Genomic DNA, 24,389 nt, shown 5'->3' with positions numbered 1-24,389 from the left:
GTTGCTGGAGGGGACGAGAGATACACACTCAGCCTCCCCAAGGTCAAAGGAGCGCCACCATGAACATTGAACAGAGCTGCTGCGAGAGAAGTACAGTGGCAGGGGGCCTCCCGAGTGACGCAGCCTAAGGGACTGCATCGCAGTGCTAGCTGTGCCACTAGAGACTCTGGGTTTGGGTCCAGGCGCTGTCGCAACCAGGAGACCCATGGAGCGGTACACAAATGGCCCAGCGTCGTCCGGGTTAGGGGAAGGTTTGGCCGGCAGGGATGTCCTTGTCCTATTGGGCACTAGCGACTCCTGTGGCGGGCCCGGGCGCAGTGCACGCTGACACGGTCACCAGGTGTACGGTGTTTCCAATGTTTCCTCCGACACATTGGTGCGGCTGGTTTACGGGTTAAGTGGGCATTGTATCAAGAAGCAGTGCGGCTTGGTTGGGTTGTGTTTCAGAGGACGCACGGCTCTCGACCTTCGCCTCTCCTGAGTCCGTATGGGAGTTGCAGCGATGAGACAATTGGATACCACAAGTTTTTTGTTTTTAAACAGGGTGGCAGGGACGGTGTCGAATTAGACAACATTTTGTTTACAGCAGAAGATGGAGTTACTGTGGTTCTGGCTAAGAATGGAAAGCATAGAAATTGTGCTTCGAAGTTATCACACTATGGAAATTTTATTTGAGAAAGCAAAGTACAGTACATTCTACAAATGTTATGAATTTTATATGAAAATACTGTAGATTTTATCATTTCTTTCCTACCAAATACTTTAATTATGAATGTGTATGCAAATGAACATACAAATTGCTTCATTCAGATTTCTGCATTGCATTTCCATAGACACCTGCGCTTTTTGGTAGAGAAAGCAGGATTAAAGAGCATGATGAGAAAACGTGTTGCAGATTCACCGAAGCTAGCAGGAAGGGCTTCACGCCAGACTGGCTACGTCCCAATTACATCTCTCCAGCAGCACCCGCCATCCACCATTCGACCTCCAGAGCCACACAGTGGATCAGTTTAGAGACCAAGACACCGCTTTCTGTGGTGGTGGTGTGTCACACATTCACATGGCATCCAGGTAATGAACCTCCCTAAGCGTGGATGTGGGAATGGCTTTTTAAATATGTTCATATGTAGCAGGAAAAACAGAAAACTGTCAATGTCAAGATAAATCACCAAGTCTCTCGTTTAACTGTAGGCATTTAAACAATTACAGGGAAGGTGATGTTTATATTTAATATGTTCAGTATCAAACAACCTTTGAGATGTATGATAAATCGCAGTGTTCTTAACCAATAGAAATAGTTAGTAAACCTATGTGCGGCTACTGTGCACCGGAGACCATGGTTCAATCCCCGTCTCTAGCCATCCTCCTGTGTCTCCATATCTCCATCTGGTTCTCAACGGTCTTAATGAAGGCGGAACACTAAAAAGGTAGAGTGGATTTCCTCTCCTTTTAAAAGAAAAAGAAGAAACAAGGGAAAAAAGCTCCTCCGTACCTCTATTTGCTCCAGAGTGTCTTGTAGCTTGGAATTCAACTCACTGTGAATGAAAGGACATTGTTAGGTCAGTTCCCTGCTGATCACCTAGACACGAGACAATGTTTCACTTGGCCTCCATCAGTGATCTAGAACTCTAAGGTATCACTCATCCTGACCTGCAGAAACACGTCGTCACCATACTCTAACACACAGAGACAGGAAAAAAAAGCCATTGTCCGTTTTGTACAAAGCAACACGGTATTTCACAAATGGCGTTTCCTAACCCATTATCATTTCCCTAGTGAAAGGCAACACCTTGAACAACTGCGTGTGGCTGTACTCAAAGTGCTTAACTTTCTCAGTTCGATTTGCCATTTCTGATACAAAGAACATTGTGCTGAATGCTGGATCTAGTCTTTATAGGTTGCTGTCTTGCAGTTGTTTCAAAGTCTTAGTTGATTAGAGGACGGTATTGGCAACATCAAAGAACAAACTGAATCTACTGCACACCGAGTGTCCAAAACATTAGGAACACCCGCTCTTTCTATGACAAAGACTGACCCGGTGAAAGCTATGGTCCCTTATTGACGTAACCTGTTAAATCCACTTCAATCAAATCAAATGTTATTTGTCACACGTGCCGAATACAACAAGTGCAGACTTTACAGTGAAATGCTTACTTACGAGCACTTTCCCAACAATGCAGTTAAAAGTATGAAAATTAACAAATAGATACAAATAAAATAGTAACAATAAAACAGCAAGGCTATATACAGGCTATATACAAGGACTACTGGTAGGACTACGAGTACCGAGTCAGTGTACTGGGGTGATTGATTGAGGTATGTACAAGTACATTTGAAGTCGGAAGTTTACATACACTTGGAGTTGGAGTCATTAAAACTTGTTTTTCAACCACTCCACAAATTTCATGTTAACAAACTATAGTTTTGGAAAAAGAGGGAGGCTTGCAAGCCAAAGAACACCATCCCAGCCGTGAAGCACGGGAGTGGAAGCATCATGTTGTGGGGGTGCATTGCTGCAGGAGGGACTGGTGCACTTCACAAAATAGATGGCTTCACAAGGAAGGAAAATGATGTGGCTACATTGAAGCAACATCTCAAGACATCAGTCAGGAAGTTAAAGCTTGGTCGCAAATGGGTCTTCCAAATGGACAATGACCCCAAGCATACTGCCAAAGTTGTGGCAAAATGGCTTAAGGACAACAAAGTCAAGGTATTGGACTGGCCAGCACAAAGCCTGACCTCAGTCCCATAGAAGATTTGTGGGCAGAACTGAAAAAGCGTGTGCAAGCAAGGAGGCCTGCAAACCTGACTCAGTTACACCATCTCTGTCAGGAGGAATGGGCCAAAAAATATACCCAACTTATTGTGGGAAGCTTGTGGAAGGCTACACAAAATGTTTGACATAAGTTAAACAATTTAACAATTTGGCAATGCTACCAAATACTAATTGAGTGTATGTAAACGTGTGACCCACTAGGAATGTGATGAAAGAAATAAAAGCTGAAATAAATCACTCTCTAATATTATTCTGACATTTAACATTGTTAAAATAAAGTGGTGATCCTAACTGACCTAAGACAGGGAATTTTTACGTGGATTAAATGTCAGGAATTGTGAAAAACTGAGTTTAAATGTATTTGGCTAAGGTGTATGTAAACTTCAGACTTCAACTGTAGGTAGGCGGTGAAAAGCAGAAAGTCCGGGTAGCCATTTAATTAACTGTTCAGCGTCTTATGGCCTTGCGGTAGAAGCTGTTCAGGAGCCTTTTGGTCCCAGACTTGGCGCTCCGTGTGGATGAAGGGGAGGAGACGGGTTAAAGAAGGATTTTCAAGCCTTGAGACACAGATTGTGTATGTGTGCAAGACAAAATATTTAAGTGCCTTTGAACAGGGTACAGTCGAGACTGCAGAGACTTCAGCCACAGTAATGTCAGAGACAGGGCAGGCAGAGACTTCAGCCACAGTAGTGTCAGAGACAGGGCAGGCAGAGACTTCAGCCACAGTAGTGTCAGAGACAGGGCAGGCAGAGACTTCAGCCACAGTAGTGTCAGAGACAGGGCAGGCAGAGACTTCAGCCACAGTAGTGTCAGAGACAGGGCAGGCAGAGACTTCAGCCACAGTAGTGTCAGAGACAGGGCAGGCAGAGACTTCAGCCACAGTAGTGTCAGAGACAGGGCAGGCAGAGACTTCAGCCACAGTAGTGTCAGAGACAGGGCAGGCAGAGACTTCAGCCACGTAGTGTCAGAGACAGGGCAGGCAGAGACTTCAGCCACAGTAGTGTCAGAGACAGGGCAGGCAGAGACTTCAGCCACAGTAGTGTCAGAGACAGGGCAGGCAGAGACTTCAGCCACAGTAGTGTCAGAGACAGGGCAGGCAGAGACTTCAGCCACAGTAGTGTCAGAGACAGGGCAGGCAGAGACTTCAGCCACAGTAGTGTCAGAGACAGGGCAGGCAGAGACTTCAGCCACAGTAGTGTCAGAGACAGGGCAGGCAGAGACTTCAGCCACAGTAGTGTCAGAGACAGGGCAGGCAGAGACTTCAGCCACAGTAGTGTCAGAGACAGGGCAGGCAGAGACTTCAGCCACAGTAGTGTCAGTGCCACAGTCAGAGACAGGGCAGGCAGAGACTTCAGCCACGGTAGTGTCAGAGACAGGGCAGGCAGAGACTTCAGCCACAGTAGTGTCAGAGACAGGGCAGGCAGAGACTTCAGCCACAGTAGTGTCAGAGACAGGGCAGGCAGAGACTTCAGCCACAGTAGTGTCAGAGACAGGGCAGGCAGAGACTTCAGCCACAGTAGTGTCAGAGACAGGGCAGGCAGAGACTTCAGCCACAGTAGTGTCAGAGACAGGGCAGGCAGAGACTTCAGCCACAGTAGTGTCAGAGACAGGGCAGGCAGAGACTTCAGCCACAGTAGTGTCAGAGAAGGGCAGGCAGAGACTTCAGCCACAGTAGTGTCAGAGACAGGGCAGGCAGAGACTTCAGCCACAGAAGTGTCAGAGACAGGGCAGGCAGAGACTTCAGCCAGGTAGTGTCAGAGGGCAGGCAGAGACTTCAGCCATTGTAGTGTCAGAGACAGGGCAGGCAGAGACTTCAGCCAGAGTATCAGGACAGGGCAGGCAGAGACTTCAGCCACAGTAGTGTCAGAGACAGGGCAGGCAGAGACTTCAGCCACAGTAGTGTCAGAGACAGGGCAGGCAGAGACTTCAGCCACAGTAGTGTCAGAGACAGGGCAGGCAGACTTCAGCCACAGTAGTGTCAGAGAAAGGGCAGGCAGAGACTTCAGCCACAGTAGTGTCAGAGACAGGGCAGGCAGAGACTTCAGCCACAGAAGTGTCAGAGACAGGGCAGGCAGAGACATCAGCCATTGTAGTGTCAGAGACAGGGCAGGCAGAGACTTCAGCCATGGTAGTGTCAGAGACAGGGCAGGCAGAGACTTCAGCCATGGTAGTGTCAGAGACAGGGCAGGCAGAGACTTCAGCCATGGTAGTGTCAGAGACAGGGCAGGCAGAGACTTCAGCCATGGTAGTGTCAGAGACAGGGCAGGCAGAGACTTCAGCCATGGTAGTGTCAGAGACAGGGCAGGCAGAGACTTCAGCCATGGTAGTGTCAGAGACAGGGCAGGCAGAGACTTCAGCCATGGTAGTGTCAGTGGGCAGGCAGAGACTTCAGCCATGGTAGTGTCAGGGGGCAGGCAGAGACTTCAGCCATGGTAGTGTCAGAGACAGGGCAGGCAGAGACTTCAGCCATGGTAGTGTCAGAGACAGGGCAGGCAGAGACTTCAGCCATGGTAGTGTCAGAGACAGGGCAGGCAGAGACTTCAGCCATGGTAGTGTCAGAGACAGGGCAGGCAGAGACTTCAGCCATGGTAGTGTCAGAGACAGGGCAGGCAGAGACTTCAGCCATGGTAGTGTCAGAGACAGGGCAGGCAGAGACTTCAGCCATGGTAGTGTCAGAGACAGGGCAGGCAGAGACTTCAGCCATGGTAGTGTCAGAGACAGGGCAAGCAGAGGAGACCCTGTACAGCTGTTTTCATCATAGAATTAGAAATGACTAGAATGGACATTCCAATTCAAGTCAATGTTTAGTCCATTCTAGTATTTCTGTTCCTATGGTTTTATCCAGTCTCTCACATGTTATCTCTCTCACTGAGAGGGCTAATTAACATGAAGTGTACTGCTTCTCTCTCTGAGTAAACCTCTACTGACAGGGGGGTGTAGGGACTAGGGAGGAACGCACCAACCCCCTGCTGTGTGCTGCCCCACTTTAATGATCAGACGGAATGCATTAAAAAGGAGAAGAAAGAAACTCAACTAAATCCCTCTACCTTGTCAGGCGCTGTGGGCATGAAAGGAAGAGGGGCTCTTTTTCAATTAACACTGGTAATATGTTGGAGAGGAGCTGTGGGAAAAGCGTAACAGAAGGGGACACAGGCAGGCTGTTGGCGCCTATGGTGGGTTGGAAGGACCCACAGAAGGCAAGGATGTCAGTGGGAATACTGTAATTGAAGAGTATCTTAACATGGAGCGCGAAGCAAAAGGGAGGCAGGCAGGCAGGGAGGGAGGGAGGGAGGGGGAGAGAGAGAGAGAGACTCAGGGGTGTTTTTAATTCTCCTCATATGCATAATGAACTCATTGACAAGATGAGACTCCGTTCCCCAATGCCACCAACACATCAACCACATAACTCTCGCTTCCCAAATAACAGTCCAACAATGCTATTAGGAGAGCAGAGTGAGACAGTCTGAACTGGCAGTCCTTTTGTCTGTCTAGTTAACCGTCCAGGCTTAAGCCACTAGAATGTAACTAGACCATAAACCTGTGACTGTCGTCTTTTTTGTTTGTCTACCCAAACTACGGTATCCAGCACCTCAGTGGTCCATTGTGTCCGGATCTTAAGAATCTGATTGGAGGGCTTCGTCCCCATCTGACATTAGAAGATGAAAAATAGAGAAAGCAATTACCCAGATATATATCTGGATGTGTAGGTTCTATATTCTCTGACCTTTCTCAGAACAAGGGACTATTTGGGAAAGTGTGGGACATGGGAAAGTGTGGTAGTTCAGACGGCTATACTATGGACAGCATAGAAGATGACAAGCATTCAAATGGAAGCAATGTCAATGTGTTGTCTGTGTTCTGGCATCTGCAGCCTTCTTGTCAACTTCCTTGGAAGGCTGCTTAGGATATGAACTAAAGCAGGTGTATTCAACTCTGACCCTTTGATCCGGAGCCTGCTGGTATTCTGTTCTACTTGCACCCACCTGGTGTCCCAGGTCTAAAATCAGTCCCTGATTAGAGGGGAACAATGACCAAAAAAAGCAGTGGAACTGGCTTCGAGGTCCAGAGTTGAGTTTGAGGGAACGAAATAATATATTCTAGCTCGGGAAATGTGTCCGTTGAATCTGACAAATGGAGATGTCTGTGTCACGGCTGCAAATGTCAGAACACATTACAGAACACATTACATGACAAGGTCATCGTGATGCGTTTGTGTGAAACAGCTTTGGCACGTCATGTGTCAACTCAATCATCAAGTTTGTTGACGACGCGACAGCGGTCGGCCAACAATGAGACAGCCTACAGGTGAGGAGGTTAGAGCCCAGGCAGAGTGGTGCCAGGAAAATAACCTCTCCCTCAATGTCCCAAAAACTAAGGAGCAGATCGTAGACTACAGCAGACAGAAGAGGGAGCATGCCTCCATCCAATCAACTGGGCCGCAATAACGAGGGTCAAAAGATTAAAGTTTGTTTAGATGGTGGGCCGAAGCCAAAAAGAGTCAAGTTGACCGATCCCCGTCGAGGAAGGAGATCATTTTTTGTATATGACATGGTGAAGTGTGATTCATCACGCCAAAGAACGTGTTCCACTGCTCCAGAGTCCAATGTTGGTGAGCTTTACACCACTCCAGCCGACGCTTGGCATTGCGCATGGTGATCTTAGGCTTGTGTGCGGCTGCTCAGCCACAGAAACCCATTTCATGAAGCTCCCGACAAACAGTTCTTGTGCTGACGTTGCTTCCAGAGTCGTTTTGGAACTCGGTAGTGAGTGTTGCAACCAAGGACAGACAATGTTTACGTGCTACTCGTTTCGACACTTGGCGGTCCCGTTCTGTGAGCTTGTGTGGCCTACCAGTTTGCGGCTGAGCCGTTGTTGCTCCTAGATGTTTCCACTTCACAATCACAGCACTTACAGTTGACCCGGGCTGCTCTAGCAGGGCAAAAATTTGACGAACTGACTTGTTGGAAAGGTGGCATCCTATGGGGGTGCCACATTGAAAGTCACTGTGCTCTTCAGTACGGGCCATTCTACTGCCAATGTTTGTCTATGGAGATTGCATTGCTGGGTGCTCCATTGTATACACCTGTCAGCAACGGGTGTGGCTGAAATAGCCAAATCCTCTCATTTGAAGGGGTGTCGACATACTTTTGTATATATAGTGTAGTAGGAGAGGTCAGGGTTGGTTCAGGAAGGACTCTCAGGGATCAAAGGTCAGACAGTCTGGCCCTGTGACCTCAAAGCCTTGGGATGTCCCGTTTTTATTAAATTGATTCTACAGTTGAACGGACTGAACGACCAGGGCAAGGGGACAGGGGTAAGGTGGTTGACACTGCAGATTGCCAGCTCATCAACGTCCATCCCCCCTAATGCCTCGTCCTCAACTCTGGAAAATGAAACATTTAAATCAGTTGGTACCAGCCTTGGGAGGTAGTCAGGAAAAAGGTGAAATTAGACTTTCATGAACAGTATAATTTTTCAGAAGCTCATTTAAATGGGAACTCTTAGATTCTCTCCAGAGAGCTGTGGCTAAGAGAGGGGTGGAGGGAGAATCTGCAGTGGTGTTTTGAGCTGGCAGCCATCCAAACCCAGAAACATTTGCGCTCATTAGGCGGCGGCGCAGGTAGGAAGACAGAACCCCCGTGGGGGGAGTGGAGGAGAGCAGCTCCCCTGAGCTCTGGAGCATCTCTAATCTCTATTGATCCCTGCTGCACTCCTGATCTCCAGGCCCTAACCTGTAGTACACCAAAATAAGTGTCCCCAGAAACAAATACATCCCCAAGGAAAGCTGGGATCTAGCTGGTCAGGATTAGAGTTGATAGGATGTATCCCAAATAGACACCCATTATCTTTTTAGTGCACAACGTTTCACCAGGGCTGATAGCAAATAACATTACAACTCTTCAGAGTGCCCAGGTTAAAAGTAGTGCACTATATAGGGAACAGAGTGTCATTTGGGACACAGAATAGACTACTTTACTGTCCAGGCGGTCGCACACAGGCTTTCCATTTCGTGGTCTTCTGCAGGTCAGGGGATGATGGGAAAATGACATCTGACATGGATGGCTATAATCAATAGACAAAAAGGGGAGCTGCTCCCTCTCTCTGACCCCTACAACATGTTAGAGTACCACTAACCCTCTCACCCCTACAACATGTTAGAGTACCGCTAACCCTCTCACCCCTACAACATGTTAGAGTACCGCTAACCCTCTGACCCCTACAACGTGCTAGAGTACTACTAACCCTCTGACCCCTACAACATGTTAGAGTACTGGTAACCCTCTCACCCCCTACAACATGTTAGAGTACTACCCCTACAATATGTTAGAGTACCGCTAACCCTCTGACCCCTACAACATGTTAGAGTAAAACTATCTAGGATATCAAAGGAAGTGGGATAATTGGCTCTCAGAAACTTTTCTCAGCTACACACACCATCCTCTTTCAACATGTTCTCAGTCCTACATCATCCAATGCCATAGATTCAGTTTCATCGTCATTCCCCTTTATTAAGAGTAGACGGTAGTATGAGGAACTCTGTTATATACCATGTCGGATGCCCCAACTATAGCATCTTAGAAATACATGCAGTGACAACAGTGACCCCGCCACTCCCTCAGAGTATGTAGATGTCTGAACCTCTCGCTCTCTTTCTGTTGTCCTTCGGGATATCAGTTGTGTTTGAAGATTGGCAGTGGGGGTCGGTCAGTGAGATGAAGACTCTCCTATGGACAGCCTTAGAAGGGGTCAGAGAGGGAAGAGAAAGGTTGGTTCCATGACCCCTTACTTTCTGACACTCAAATCCCCTCAGCTCTAGCCTGGATAAATCCTGCTCGCACATCCAGGGGCTTCTCTCAATCATTTCCCTCCACTGAGGGGTGAAAAGGAAGGAGGGGAAGGAGGGAGGAAATTGCTCTTAACTACTTAAGAAGAAGAGAGGCAACTCTCCAGTCTGAGCCTGCCCACCAATCAGGACAACTGTGTGAACTGAAGGAGCTCTGCATTTCAAATAAATACCTCCCGAACACACACACACACACACACCAGGGTTTCCGTTAGCCGGTAATTGCCAGCTTTTGGCCGATTAAATAAATTAAATGCTGACAAATTAAATTGTGGCCTGCATATCACACATCCTGATTTTGTGCTTCAGAACCACTAACTCCTTGCACGCTGCCTTATGTGAATGCTGCAGTGGAGAGAGAGACCTTGGGCTACTGTTGATTGCAAAAATGGAGACCTTTTTCCATTGAAGTAAAATTAAAGTTAAAGTATGCCTATGGTGAAAAGCCTTCAACAGGAATGTCCTGCTAATGGACAAGCTTTAATATTATACTGGGCAAAGGTGATCATGTTGGCACGGCCAAATGTGACTTGTTTCATAATACTAGGAGTATGTCATGCGTCACTACTTCACAGGAGAGGCATTTGAACATATTAATTTCAATCAAAATTAGGTTTTTGGCAGAAATGCCTTTGGGAACATGTGAACTTTCATGTGCCTTAATAACAAACTTGTATGCCATTTACAAGCCTAGTTGGTTATTCCACAGAAAAAGACAGTAACCTTCCTGTTTGCCATGATTGGCTGAGATAATGGATGGACTGGACATGCCAAGGGATGCCTTTCTTTTTTTTAAAGATATCACAAAGAATTGCAAAAGTATTGCTAATGCTCTCCACTTTCTGGAGGACCGAGTTTTGAAATCTGTGGAATGCCCGGTGGAAGCAGAGTATGATAGCTAAGGAGAAGGAGAAAATTCAGGTGTTTGATTGCAAATATGCAGAGTGTCGAAAAGAGAACAAACAGAAGGCTGTTGTATAAAACACCTGTTTCCGGATGGCATCTTCAAACTAAGGGCAACCGAGAGGGAGAAGCCTTCATCCATGTATACGGGTAAAATATTCTAGCTAGCTAGATTTTCAGATATTATACATGTCTAATCTTGTTATCAAGTCATTTTCATTGCAAGTTAAAGCGTACTGTTAGCTAGCTAGCTAAAGTTAGCTGGATGGCTTGCAGGCTAACATTACGTGTATGATTTGTATAGACGTAATCTCGTTGAACCTCGTTGGTTAGCCTTAGCTACCTGCAGATTAATACAGGGTAGCAATGTTATGAGTTGGAATTATGGTTCATTGTTTAGCTAGCTAGCTACATGTCTAAACAAGACTCCACTATGCAAGTAACCATTTCACTGTACAGTTTACACCTTCTGTATCCTTTTCATGTGACAAATAAACTTTAATCTTATTTGATATAGTGTGTGTTTACTGGACACGGTAATGTGAAGAACCTGCACCAAAGTCAAATTAGGATATAACGTATAACGAGAGTGTCCAAGTTCCAGAATGCCCTGCTTTTATTTCGTCACACTCACAACCATAAGTTACTTTATGTAATTAGCTTGCATTAACTTGTAAATAATAATTTTGTTGTGAGTTTATTTTCCTGTAATAATGAAAACAAATTAGCTAAAGACGTTGTCAGCTATATGACATGGTCATTATTTGAACTGGCTAGCCAGCTAACGAGCAAGAAATGAACCAAAACATTGTTGAGAAAGTAGCTTTTAGTTGCCTGGTTTGCTTTTTCTTAAAGACATGTGAATCCTTAAGGAGATGGGTGGGGTTAAGGCTTAAGAGGGTGTGAACGATGCTGAATGAGTGTAGATAAAGAAGAGCTCTCCAGTAGGTGTACCAAAATCATTCAAGGGACATTTTCAAAAAAATGGGTTTATCAAATTTCAAAGCAGAATTACTTTCCCCATTGTTCCTCAACTGTTGTGTATGATATACAATATTCTGTTTTTAACCAAGGTAAAAATTAAAAATAAACAGTTTCAAATTCTGCTACATAAGACCGAATCGAGCCGGTTGGTCACAAATGTAGTCTACTCTGCAACTCGTTGTTCAGGTGGGATGCAATTCTGGAACTTTTTTTTTCTGGGGGGGGGGTTTATAAAATCATTTGTTTTATAATTATTGCTCTTGTATATCATTATTATTGTAGACCTATTTATTCATCCAAACCAGTTCTTTAAATATCCAATCTGCCTTTTTAATTGTGTGCTCCGTATAATCTAACAATATAATGCTCATCTTAATTTTTTAAAACGGAAGATAAAAATGATCACGAAAATGAATGATTTCCCCTCCTGTATATCTATATAGCAGACACAGTAGCATGTCTGAAAGAGAAGCATGTCGGTGTTATAGCATGATGCCGGCATCGCTCTCCCCCGCTCTCCGGGGTTAGGCATTAGCTTTTTCCTTTAGACGTATTTTCAAATAACATCATACAGTGGACTCTTAAGCCTATAGGCCCATGCATTCAACGCCCTGATGCATTTAGTGCTCAATTCCACAACAGCTGAACCATGGACAAGTGTTGTTTCAGGAAAGTAAAAACCAATGAATTGGCTAAAGTTTTGCATATGCAATATAAAACACTATCCTTGTGTTTCGATGTAATTGGTTATAGGCTGTTTTTAAAGGACATGTAAATGTGGCTCATTATCCCTTGTTTATTGATGGCGATATTATTGATGACGCACCCAATTCATATGGATGACCGGTCAAATGTCCAATAAATTACAATCTTCCCGGTCACTTGTCTGGTGCCAAGTCTTCCTAGCGGAAGCACTGCCACACACAACTCAACAATGTAGGATAATTAATGAGGAGGAGAGGAGGAGGGAGAGGGGGCATGATAAACAGACTGGGGAAGGTGGCTTCCATGAGCTGGCAGAGAGTGAATCCCTCACACAGAGCAGGACAGAGAAGCAGATATCTGGCTGAACAGATATGGCTAGTTGAAGGCTGATAAAATGAGAGACTGGCCACGCCAGTCAGTAACTAGAAGAGGAGGAAGAGAGCTCTGTAAATCGTTGACTGGCATAGAGGCAAGCATCAGAGAGAGGGAGAATAAAAAAAGAGAGGGGGAATAAGAAAGGGAAAGGGAAGTGGAATAAGAAAGAGGGGGAATAAGAAAGAGGGGGAATAAGAAAGGGAGGTGGAATAAGAAAGAGGGGGAGAATAAGAAAGAGAGAGAAGGGGAATAAGAAAGAGAGAGAAGGGGAATAAGAAAGAGAGAGAAGGGGAATAAGAAAGAGGAATAATAAGAAAGAGGGAATAAGAAAGAGGGAATAAGAAAGAGGGAATAAGAAAGGGGGTTAAGAAAGAGAGGGGGAATAAGAAAGGGAGATGGAATAAGAAAGAGGGGGAGAATAAGAAAGAGGGGGATATTTTTTTCACCTTTATTTAACCAGGTAAGCCAGTTGAGAACAAGTTCTCATTTACAACTGCGACATGGCCAAGATTAAGCAAAGCAGTGTGAAAAACAACAACACCGAGTTACACATAAACAAACACAGTCAATAACAGAAAAGAAAAATAGAAAAAAAAATAGAAAAATCTATGTACAGTGTGTGCAAATGTAGAAGAGTAGGGAGGTAGGCAATAAGTAGGCCCTAGAGGTGAAAATAATTACAATATGCATTAATACTGGAGTGATTGATGTGCAGATGATGATGTAGAGTAGAGATACTGGGGTGCAAAAGAGCAAGAGGGTAAGTAATACTATGAGGATGAGGTAGTTGGATGGGCTATTTACAGATTGGCTGTGTACAGGTACAATGACCAGTAAGCTGCTCCGACAGTTGATGCTTAAAGTTAGAGAAGGAGATAAGACTCCATCTTCAGAGATTTTCGCAATTCGTTCCAGTCATTGGCAGCAGAGAACTGGAAGGAAAGGCAGCTAAAGGAAGTGTTGGCTTTGGGGATGACCAGTGAAATATACCTGCTGGAGGACATGCTATGGGTGGGTGTTGCTATGGTGACCAGTGAGCTAAGATAAGGCGGGGCTTTACCTAGCAAAGACTTGTAGATGACCTGGAAACAATGGGTTTGGCGACGAATATGAAGCGAGTTCCAGCCAAAGAGAGCATACAGGTCGCAGTGGTGGGTAGTATATGGGGTTTTGGTGACAAAACGGATGGCACTGTGATAGACTACATCCAGTTTGCTGAGTAGAGTGCTGGGGGCTATTTTGTAAATGACATCGCCGAAGTCAAGGATCGGTAGGATAGTTTCTGAATAAGGAAGAGAGAAAGAGATGAGGGAATGAGAGAGAGAAAGAAAGAGGATGAGAGAGTGAGAGACAATGACAGACAGGGTATTAAAGAGAGCGAAAAACAGTGAGAATGCATGCTGACGCCCCCACCCACAGGGGATAGCCTAATTATATAATGACAGGCCATTATCTATGTCCATGGCTTATCGATTGATGGTAGTACCACCAGTTTCATCTGCTGGTACGTGCAACCTTGCTGATCACACACAGCAGACTGTCGCTAATTCAAATACCACTGCTTTATTGTTGTTGCACACCAACGCACACTGGAAAGGGGGAGAAAGGGGGAGAGGGGTGGAGAGGGGAGAGAGGGGGAGATGAGTCTGGCCCTGGTAAAACGGTCATTAAGTACCCTAACCATGCTTTTTCACAAGTCTGAACACGAACCCTGTCCGTCCGTCTGTCTGGTGGGTCTTCAGTACATGACAAAACATACATTATCACACTAATGGTTTTAAAGCCCACAATATGAGACGGTTTGAACCCATTAGCAAATGTCCATTTACTGTCCGTAAAACACAAAGGTTTTGGGATGGAAAAAGGGGTGGAATTTATAATCCACAGTTAAAAGCCTGTACAGTTCAATTCTGTTGGAAGCTACTTTAATTCCAGCACTTTCTCTGAGTAGCAACCATAAACCTTTTAAAAGCATCAATGAGCGCTATAGGCTGTGGCACGTCAGTAAAAAATGTTTTTATGTTTGGACTTTCTTTTATAAAATGCATGTTTTCATTGCTTGGTAGTATATAAATTAATTGGTTTTCTTTTTTTTTTTAAGTTGGATGTGTCTGACTCAATTATTCAGCAAGGTTGTTCTGACTCTCAGGCCTATAATGCGCTAATGTTGTGTCAAATCCTCGCCAACCTGGCATATAATTTGATACAGAATCTTTTCTTAATTTACAGACTAATCAACACTGATCATGCTCAGTCCTGGCCGATATGCCGCCTTGCAAAGTAGAATAGTAGCCTAGGCTATAAAGTGTCGGCCCACAATGCACTTTTATGAATGCCCATGTGGTAGCCGACTGTTTGTAAAACAGTCAATCCCTGTCATTTGGTTACATTAATTTCTGTTAATGCATGTACTAATTACAGTAATTTATCGTTCTCATTCTCGGCATGGAAACGTTGTTGCAGGGTTCACAACCTGCTACACTTGTGAGAAACAAGTTTAGGTTTATTTCTTACCCTCATTTACGAGCTCCATGTGAGCAATGAGCATATGTCTGGCTTCTCTGTCCTGTTAATGTTGACGGAGTGCTCATCTGAACACGCATAGAAGTACCCAGCCTGCATCTCACAAATGTCAAATGCAGGAAAGTGCCTACATCAGGCGGTGTCAGAGGAAGGCCCTAATTGTCAAACACTCCAGCCACCCTAGTCATAGACTGTTCTCTCTGCTACCGCACGGCAAGCGGTACCGGAGTGCCAAGTCTAGGTCCAATGCATTGCCCCCCCCCTCCCTTCTACTCTCTGTTACTAGCAATGCAGTCACTTTAAAAAATCTACCTACATGTACATATTACCTCGACACCCCTGTATATAGCCTCCACATTGACTCTGTACCGGTACCCCCTGTATATAGCCTCCACATTGACTCTGTACCGGTACCCCTGTATATAGCCTCCACATTGACTCTGTACCGGTGCCCCCTGTATATAGCCTCCACATTGACTCTGTACCAGTACCCCCTGTATATAGCCCCCACATTGACTCTGTACCGGTGCCCCCTGTATATAGCCTCCACATTGACTCTGTACTGGTACCCCGTGTATATAGTCTCCACATTGACTCTGTACCAGTACCCCCTGTATATAGCCTCCACATTGACTCTGTACCGGTACCCCGTGTGTATAGTCTCCACATTGACTCTGTACCGGTACCCCCTGTATATTGCCCCACTATTGTTATTTTACTGCTGCTCTTGAATTATTATCTCTTACTTTTTTTTGTATTTTCTGCATTGTTGGTTAAAGGTTTGTAAGTAAGCATTTCACTGTATTCGGCGCATGTGACAGATTGAATTTGATTTGAGTAGTTGGAATCTTAACATACCTTATGCAGCTGTAGTGTTTGAATGTGCTGTAGTAGTTGGAATCTTAACATACCTTATGCAGCTGTAGTGTTTGAATGTGCTGGCAGCCTTCTGACATTCCAGACACAACTGGATGGCACCAGGATAGTCCTCTTCCTACAGGACAGAGAGAGACACAAACTAAAAATGAGAATATCAGACATTAAACAAACTCTGTCAAACATAATTTGGTTGGTTAAAGACTAGGGCTAACTTCCTGATTAGTACACATTTTGGTGTATACAAGAATACACAAACATAGTGTTGAAGTAGGCCAGAGTGAAAAAAACAAGTTTGGTAATCACTACTGAATGTAGCTTGGTCTTGGTGGGATAACTCAGAGCGTCAGCTCTTTTCGATCCTATGGGCTACAACTAAATACTTCTCATTTGTATATCTGTCGCTAGCCTTACAATCTACTGAAATCTATGGCTATGGTGGCAGGAATGAGTCTAGGATGGTCTGCCATTACAAAAGGAATTCAGGGATTCATGACAATCTGGATTTAATAACCAAGCTTCATCTAAACTCAGCTTCTTAGAGCACCCGTGTGTGAGTCTCTTACCTCCAGCATCTCACTGAGTCGAACATCAGTCCTTTGCTGTAAAACAACAAGCAAAACAGTTATTTTATTTTACCTTTATTTAACCAGGCAAGTCAGTTAAGAACAAATTCTTATTTTCAATGACGGCCTAGGAACAGTGGGTTAACTGCCTGTTCAGGGGCAGAACGACAGATTTGTACCTTGTCAGCTCGGGGGTTTGAACTCGCAACCTTCCAGTTACTAGTCCAACGCTCTAACCACTAGGCCACCCTGCCGCCTTTAAAGGAATACTTCTGGATTTTGGCAATTGGCCCTTTATCTACTTACTCAGAGTCAGATGAACTCGTGGATACTATTTTTATGTCTCTGTGTGCAGTTTGAAGTAAGTTGTTAACTAGCACAACTGCTAACTAGCGTTAGCGAAATGACGAGGTCTTGTTAAGATTATGCTAACGTTAGTTAGCATTGGCTCACCAACTACCTCTAACTTCCTTCATACTGGACATAAAAATGGTATACACAAGTGTATCTACTTCCTCAGAGTCTAATGAAGGGCCTCATTGACAAAATCCCTAAGTATCCATTTAAGAATGATCATCATTATCAAGAACCACAACCTAAATGTTGAGCCTCAATTAGGAAATAAGTAACATCCCACAACTGAATTGTGTTGCATGTAGATATCCATATCAGGATTTAAAGCAACAAGGTGACTTGGACAGTTACCAGGGTCTTGATGGTCCTCAGTGACTTCAGCAGCCCTGTGAGCAGGTGTCTCCTCCTCTGATTGGCTAGGAGCCCCAGGCTGGCCTCGGTGAAGTCCTCCTTTGAAATACTCAGCTGCCTAGAACCAGGAAGTGACATCATGAAACATTTACCATCCTGGCACAGTTCTGTTGGAGTAGTCTCAAAATGCTTCGCAACTCTGACTGAACCGAAGTACAGGTAAACTTGTTGTACATGTGCACAGTGGGAATGATATTAATTAGCAGGCTCAATGCTGAGAGGAATATTCAACCCCAAGCATCCCCAATGGAAGAGAACTAGCTTTGAGAGGGAGGGTGGGTCACATCTGAGTACTTACCTCCTAGCATTGGTGCAAATCACTGCAGCCAGCTGTAGATTGGTTTGTAATGACGTCACCCTCTCCAACTCCTGCAGAAAACAAGAGATCCATTCACATTGAGTGACCAAAGTTACTCTTTCTTTAACAGTCCACTCTGCACATGGTAAAATGTTACGGTACAGAAGATAACAATTGAGTTGAACGCTAGCTGGAATAGGACTGTGTATAATAAAGGGTCACTGTAACTTTTAAAGTCAGTTGAATTGTCTCATCTGCTCCAGTTTCCTGTGAGCCCCATCTGTCACTAATGGGGTGAATCAGGGAGAATCATTCCCCCACACTGGGTACGAAACGTTCTTCATTTTCTCTTGCGCACCCCACTGTGACCCATGAGAAAACACCACATCTCTATTCAGTACCAGTGCCTCACTGGCAAAGGCTTCAACATATCAACCCTAAAGTGTGTGTTTGTGCATGAGTGTGTCATAATATCAAAAACACAAACATTCAGAGAGAAATGGAAGAGTTCTGTAATGGAAAGAGGAAATGAGTGGTTTTACATGGAAAAGGCCAACCCAACAACGACCTCTCAAAGAACAAACATGCCCTCAGCTACTGTGGATTCACTGAATAGTGATATTCTGACTTGTTTTTTGAAGAGCCAGCTGTCATCGCCTTGAGGTGAGAGCGCACGCTAACTAACCTCATCTTAGGCGAACATTAGTGGGGCTGGTCAAAGACTCAGAGGCAGCCGTAAGAGAAAGACAACACACCCTGTCATGTTTTTTTTTTGTATGTATGTATTTTTATTCAAGTTTTACAGAATGTACATCAATGAAAGTACAAAGAATACTGTCATGTTAAAAACAACTATTTGGTGAGGGAATACGAGGTGGAAAATTGATTCAGCGCAGTAGATAAAGAGGGGCAAACAGAGAAACGGCTCTTACGTCAGAACAGACGTCTAAACAAACAATCCCATTCAAACTGGATAGAGAATAGCCTCCTGGCTGGCTTGATCAGTTGACATAAAACAAGTCACAAACAACTCCTAGTTTAAGGGCATGGATGCTGTTAACCTCATGAAGTGAGGGACATAAGGCCTACTGCTACATGCAAGTGGACACGACTCAGGCTGTACCCAAACTAACCTCTCCCAGATCAACTGACTGACCATACACCATCAAACATAATGCAGATCCGTGTTGCCAGCAGAATCAGCCTCTGAGGCTGACTAGACACTTCATTTTCAACCCGTCTAAACCTTTTCTTTTTGTACAGCAATTCAGCTTTTAGCTGCAAATGTGTACAAGATCAAATAACCCTTATGCAGTATAGTAGGCCTTACATGATGAGCAATAGAGTTGCTGTAGTTGAACAGTATGAATGTAGTATTTTCAGAGCAAGTTAAACAACATGCATTAGTAATGCTGAACAAATAGTGTCCTTGGACGTGCCCTTGCCCAAAAGGCGGAGTGGCCTAGTGGCAGCTCTGCTGAGTCACTGAGAATTAAGAACTAGTGACTCACCGCGGCACAGTCGCATCATTAGTGAGACCGACCAGTAAGCCAAGTTTCTCGCTAATACCCAGGCCAGTGGCCCGAAATCCCATTGTAAAACCTGAAGCTAGCTACAGCTCTCGGGTCTCGCCTGCACCCCAATGGCAGACAAGGTTAAGGCCTTAAGTCCAATGAATCATCAGAAAACTTCCTAGCATGACAATTGGGTTTTCAGTGGTATAATTTGTGTCTGTGAAAGAAGCAGTGTGTGTGGAATGAAAGCTAAATACAGAAAAACAGCAGAAACCTATCACACACACCTAAAATATACTTCCTGACTGTGTAAATGGAAGCCGTTGCCCAACACCCGGTCCGTTCACAGCCCTTTGCGCTAGAATGGCTGAGACACACGGCAAGGGGTCTCTACTATAGAGTTTACACATCTTTCTAACCATTTATACCTCTGTTTGGAGACACATCTATCTAGCTGATCCAGCAGATCTGATAGAACATCCCCATCAGGTTACAGACACACACAGCAGCCTGGGGATTAACACATGACCTCTGCCCTATCTCCCATCCTCCCAGGAGTAAACCTGTCTGTTAGCAAGCTGACAACCACAGCAGATGTTTTATTTGATTTATTTAACCTTTGTTTAACTAGGCAAGTCAGTTAAGAACAAATTCTAATTTACAATGACGGCCTAGGAACAGTGGGTTAACTGCCTTGTTCAGGGGCAGAATGACCGATTTTTACCTCGTCAGCTCTGGGATTTGACCTTGCAACCTTTCAGTTACTGGCCCAATGCTCTAACCGCCCCAAGCAGATACTGTAGCTTCTAAAAACACAGTGGTGCAAAAGGCCAATTCAACCCCTCAGAATACTATGATATAGGTAGAAGTGGCAATACTACATTTCTCAAGCGACCAAGGACCTGGGTGGAAATGGAAGATGAGATTTGATGGGAAGCAAATGACACTCGACGGGCTGTTCACCATCCGGCTGTACTTCTAAAGTGGTGAACTGCATCCCATTGGTGTAGTGGAGGGTATACCCAGGTACACACCGCATACCCACTTATTTTTCAGTGGGCATTACGTATACTCACTTCTTAATGCCCACTGAAATGTATCAAAGTAGTGTGGTGACGCCGTATCAATTAATAAGACAGATGGAACAGATCAGAATGTTCAGGTTACAATTTGATAAACAATTATTTCTTCACATTTTAGGCACAGCAATGTGCACACGGCAGTAGGCCTATGGTGGGATTGTGGCTATAGGCTGCTTTGAACCAAGCTAAGACCCACGTCATAATAGGAAGTAAAACGTCCAGGTTTCAAACAATTAAGGAACAGGAACAATATAGCGATGCCAATGATAGACCTAACCGTCTTCTGGTAGATGGAAAGGCTTTCCCAACAACCTTCTGTATTAAATGTTTACTAGCTACAAAGTAGCCTATTGCATCAATCCAGTGGCCGTTTTGTGAACTCCACCTCCTGTGTGCTACAGAAGAACACTAACCTATCCCAACCTGTCAAAATGATTTCATGAATATATGCGTCAATCCAGAGGTCATTTCTTTTGAAATCCTCATCTCATGTGACAGAAACAGCTAACCAAACAACAGAGCTAGGTGTCTGCACACTTGAATTAAAAGGGTAAAAAAGTCATTTCTTAGATTTTCCCAAGACCTCAAAAATGGTCTCCTGATGTGGTTCAACCATTGTTGTTGAGTTAGAACGTTTTTGTTTTTATACAAAAATTGTGACAGAGCGAAGACATGATAAAAAATAAATACTAACTTACGTTTCAATAGTAAGCCTACTATTAGGCTACTACTGCACAGTACAGCTTGGGTTGGACTGACTGTGAAAGACCAATACGGGATTCACCATTTTAGGTCATTTCTCATAGAACTTATCACGCCGGATGGGCCGTTTGACATTTTTGGCGACATTCAGGAGACATGAAGGTCATCCTGAGATGTTTGGACATGGTAAGTGTTCCATATTCATGTATGCCACCGCCCCCAACACACTAACTACACACTGGATCCTGTCCCATTCAAATAAATGGTTGTGGGGGGAAATGTGACTGCTCAGAAAAATGTGTCTGCAATCAATAACAGCACACACATACCGTTCTCCAATCTACCCTCCAAGAAGGGTGAGACATCATGTTTAATTACAGTTCCATGTAGCTAGCTGCTCAGTTTACCAAAAATCACACTTTTTTGGCCAATTACATTTACACAGGTGCTGCCAGCAGTAGACAATCTACAGACAGAATACAAACACACAGCCAACATACACAATATAAATACAGTAAACATAAAACCATTTATTTTCTTTTATACATGACCCTAAGCATGATGGGATGTTAATTGCTTAATCAACTCCAGACCACACTGGTGTAAGCACCTGCTTTTAATACACTTTGTATCCCTCAACTACTCAACAGTTAACATTATTGTCAGTTACCTGTATCTATAGATGAAGTGGGAGGAATAGAGCACATAGTGCTGTTCAGAGGTGTACATAGTGCTAATGCAGTATAGGGCAGTTATTAGTATTACAGGTATTGATGGAAGGTGCAGTGACCAACTCAATGCAAAGTCTATTACTCCCCATGAGTCCGATAGCCTGTTGGTGAGGGCCACAGCACCAACAGGGAAGACAAAGCGCTAATAGTAACATCTATGGCGGGTAAGTGCTCGCACCGAAAAATAGTGAAAAACTGTCCAAGTCCATTTCATTCCTTTGTCAGCATTGTATTACCTGACAACGTATCGGGGGGTAATTCATTAGGATACAGGCTATGACTCTGGTACCAATCTCTTTCTCCCTGACAATCTCCCGCTCTCTCAGACATTGGCTAGTTTGGCCACTCAATTATAGGGCTTCTGTTTTAAGTTGGCCGATAAGCATCGCGTTAGGGCAGCTCCCATTTTACATCACCAATCCCAGTCTTTCAACTACATATATAGCTGTGATGGCTCCATCACATCTGGAGCCGAGGATAAGGTTCAGCCAACACCTCACGGCTTTAACAGACCTCCTAGCCACTCTCAAAGGGCGACTAGGAAGGAGAAATGACACGTCAAGCAATCTTTCCTTAGCCTGAGACTTAAACTGACAGTTACCATGGATCCCCTAACATCACACTGTTGATTCAGTATTGACTGGAGAGGCTGAAACACACAGAACACATCACGGGTGAATGGGCTGACAGTACCGGTCATGATAAATGTGGCACCCGCTGCTTCAGTGTGACTGCAGGTGTCCGGGGTGTCGGCCTAACCACGACCCTGACCTCTACGTCTGGCTATCCCCACAGGGGGAAGAGCAGAATCCACTCAGGACAAGCTACAGCAGCAGGACAGTGGGGGGTCAAACTGCTCTCACCACATGCCATTAATCTACATCTAGACTATATCTCATTACTTACTATCACACATAGCTAGACTACATATCGCCATACAAACAATATATAATACCTACATAATATAACATGGCTAGACAACATATCTCTATGCAAATTACATAATATAATACCTATACTACATATCGCCATATAAATTATATAATACCTATACTACATATCGCCATACACATGACATAATACCTATACTACATATCGCCATACACATGACATAATACCTAAATATTATAGCTAGACTACATATCACTATACAAATGATATAATACCTCGCTCAGAAAACTCGAGGAGAACATCAGCTGGGCCCGTATGAAGATTAAACCATCCAAGTCACGCAGCATCTCGATTGTGAAGGGAGTACTCTCTGACCTGAAATTCTTCATCGGAGATGACCAAATCCCAACAGTGTCTGAGCAGCCGGTAAAAAGCCTTGGAAGGTGGTATGATGCAAGCCTGAAGGACAAAGACCAGGTGCAACAGCTGTGCAAAGACATCAGTAGTAGCCTACAGTCCATCGACAACACCCAGCTACCTGGAAAGTTAAAGGCCTGGTGTCTGCAGTTTGGTCTCCTACCCTGGGTGTTGTGGCCCTTAGCACTGTATGAGGTTCCAATCTCAACAGTGGAGAAGATGGAAAGAGGAGTCACTTAAAGAAGTGGCTCGGAGTTCCACGATGCCTTACCACCATAGGCCTCTATGGAGATGGTGTCCTCAAGCTGCCCCTCACCAGTCTAACAGAGGAATTCAAGTGTGCAAAAACCAGGCTCCAGATGACACTGAATGAATCTCGAGACCCAGTGGTGAGCAACAACGCGCCGACCTTGGCAACTGGGCGAAAATGGAGGCCAGGAAAAGCAGTCCTGGAGGCAACAGCAGCCCTCAGACATGCTGACATTTTGGGTCATGTTCAGCAAGGGAGAGGAGGCCTTGGGCTAACTAGCCGTGCTGCTTGGAGTAAGGCCACTGCACCCGAGCGGCGGAAGATGGTAGTGCAGGAAGTACGCCATCAGGAGGAGGCTGCAAGGTGGGCCAAGGCAGTCTCTCTTGCCAAACAGGGACAGTGGACTCGATGGGACAGTGTGGAGAAGAGGAAGATCAGCTGGAAGGATCTGTGGGCCATGGAAGCGAGGCGGTTGAGCTTTTCCATCAGAGCAACATATGACGTCCTTCCAACACCAGTTAATCTTCACCAATGGTATGGTGAAGATCCAGACTGTGCCCTCTGTTCCATGCCAGCCAACCTCAGGCACATTCTCACAGGGTGTAAAACAAGCCTCACCCAAGGACGCTACACTTGGCGTCACAACCAAGTCCTTAAAAACCATGCGTCCGCCCTGGAGGACAAGCGAGCTGCCACCGACTCCCTACCACCCACAGCAGCATCACACTCCTTACGGACAAACTTTGTCCGCGAAGGGGCTAAACCACCGAAGAGCGGCTCTACACCATTGTAGCGAGACCAGCTGTGCTTGGCCCGCGACTGGAAAATGCTAGCTGACATTGGCCGGCAACTTGTGTTTCCTCCGGAGATCGCAACCACCACCCTAAGACCTGACATGGTGCTCTGGTCCCGTTCGCTCAATAAGGTCTTCATCATTGAGCTCACAGTACCCTGGGAGGACTTAGTAGATGAGGCTTATGAGCGAAAACATCTGCGCTATGCTGATCTAGCTGCCGAAGCACGGCATCATGGCTGGAACAGAGAAGTCTGACCAGTGGAGGTGGGCTGCAGAGGTTTTGTGGCAACATCTATAACCAGACTGCTTAGAGACCTGGGAATTAAGGGCCAGAGCCAGCGTTCGGCAATCAAAGCTGTATCGGAGGCGGCAGAAGGCAGCAGTCAGTGGC

General features: G+C 45.0%; 1 protein-coding gene across 2 annotated transcripts in view; it reads right to left on the bottom strand.

The window, feature by feature from the left end:
• vps50 (VPS50 EARP/GARPII complex subunit) overlaps positions 1-24,389 on the bottom strand; it is a 229,402-nt gene that overhangs the window by 166,118 nt on the left and 38,895 nt on the right. For both annotated transcript variants that reach the window (XM_042310186.1, XM_042310187.1), the window contains exons 6-10: positions 17,616-17,686; positions 17,258-17,375; positions 16,553-16,588; positions 16,022-16,104; positions 1,493-1,535 (exon numbers count right to left, since the gene is read on the bottom strand). In XM_042310186.1, coding sequence (XP_042166120.1) covers positions 1,493-1,535; positions 16,022-16,104; positions 16,553-16,588; positions 17,258-17,375; positions 17,616-17,686 — 351 coding nt within the window. The remainder of the gene's footprint in view (positions 1-1,492; positions 1,536-16,021; positions 16,105-16,552; positions 16,589-17,257; positions 17,376-17,615; positions 17,687-24,389) is intronic.

Source organism: Oncorhynchus tshawytscha, linkage group LG31, assembly GCF_018296145.1.
Source record: "Oncorhynchus tshawytscha isolate Ot180627B linkage group LG31, Otsh_v2.0, whole genome shotgun sequence".
Lineage (NCBI taxonomy): Eukaryota > Metazoa > Chordata > Actinopteri > Salmoniformes > Salmonidae > Oncorhynchus > Oncorhynchus tshawytscha.
The sequence above is the reverse complement of the archived record's forward strand: the minus strand, read 5'-3'. Positions and strand labels throughout refer to the sequence as shown.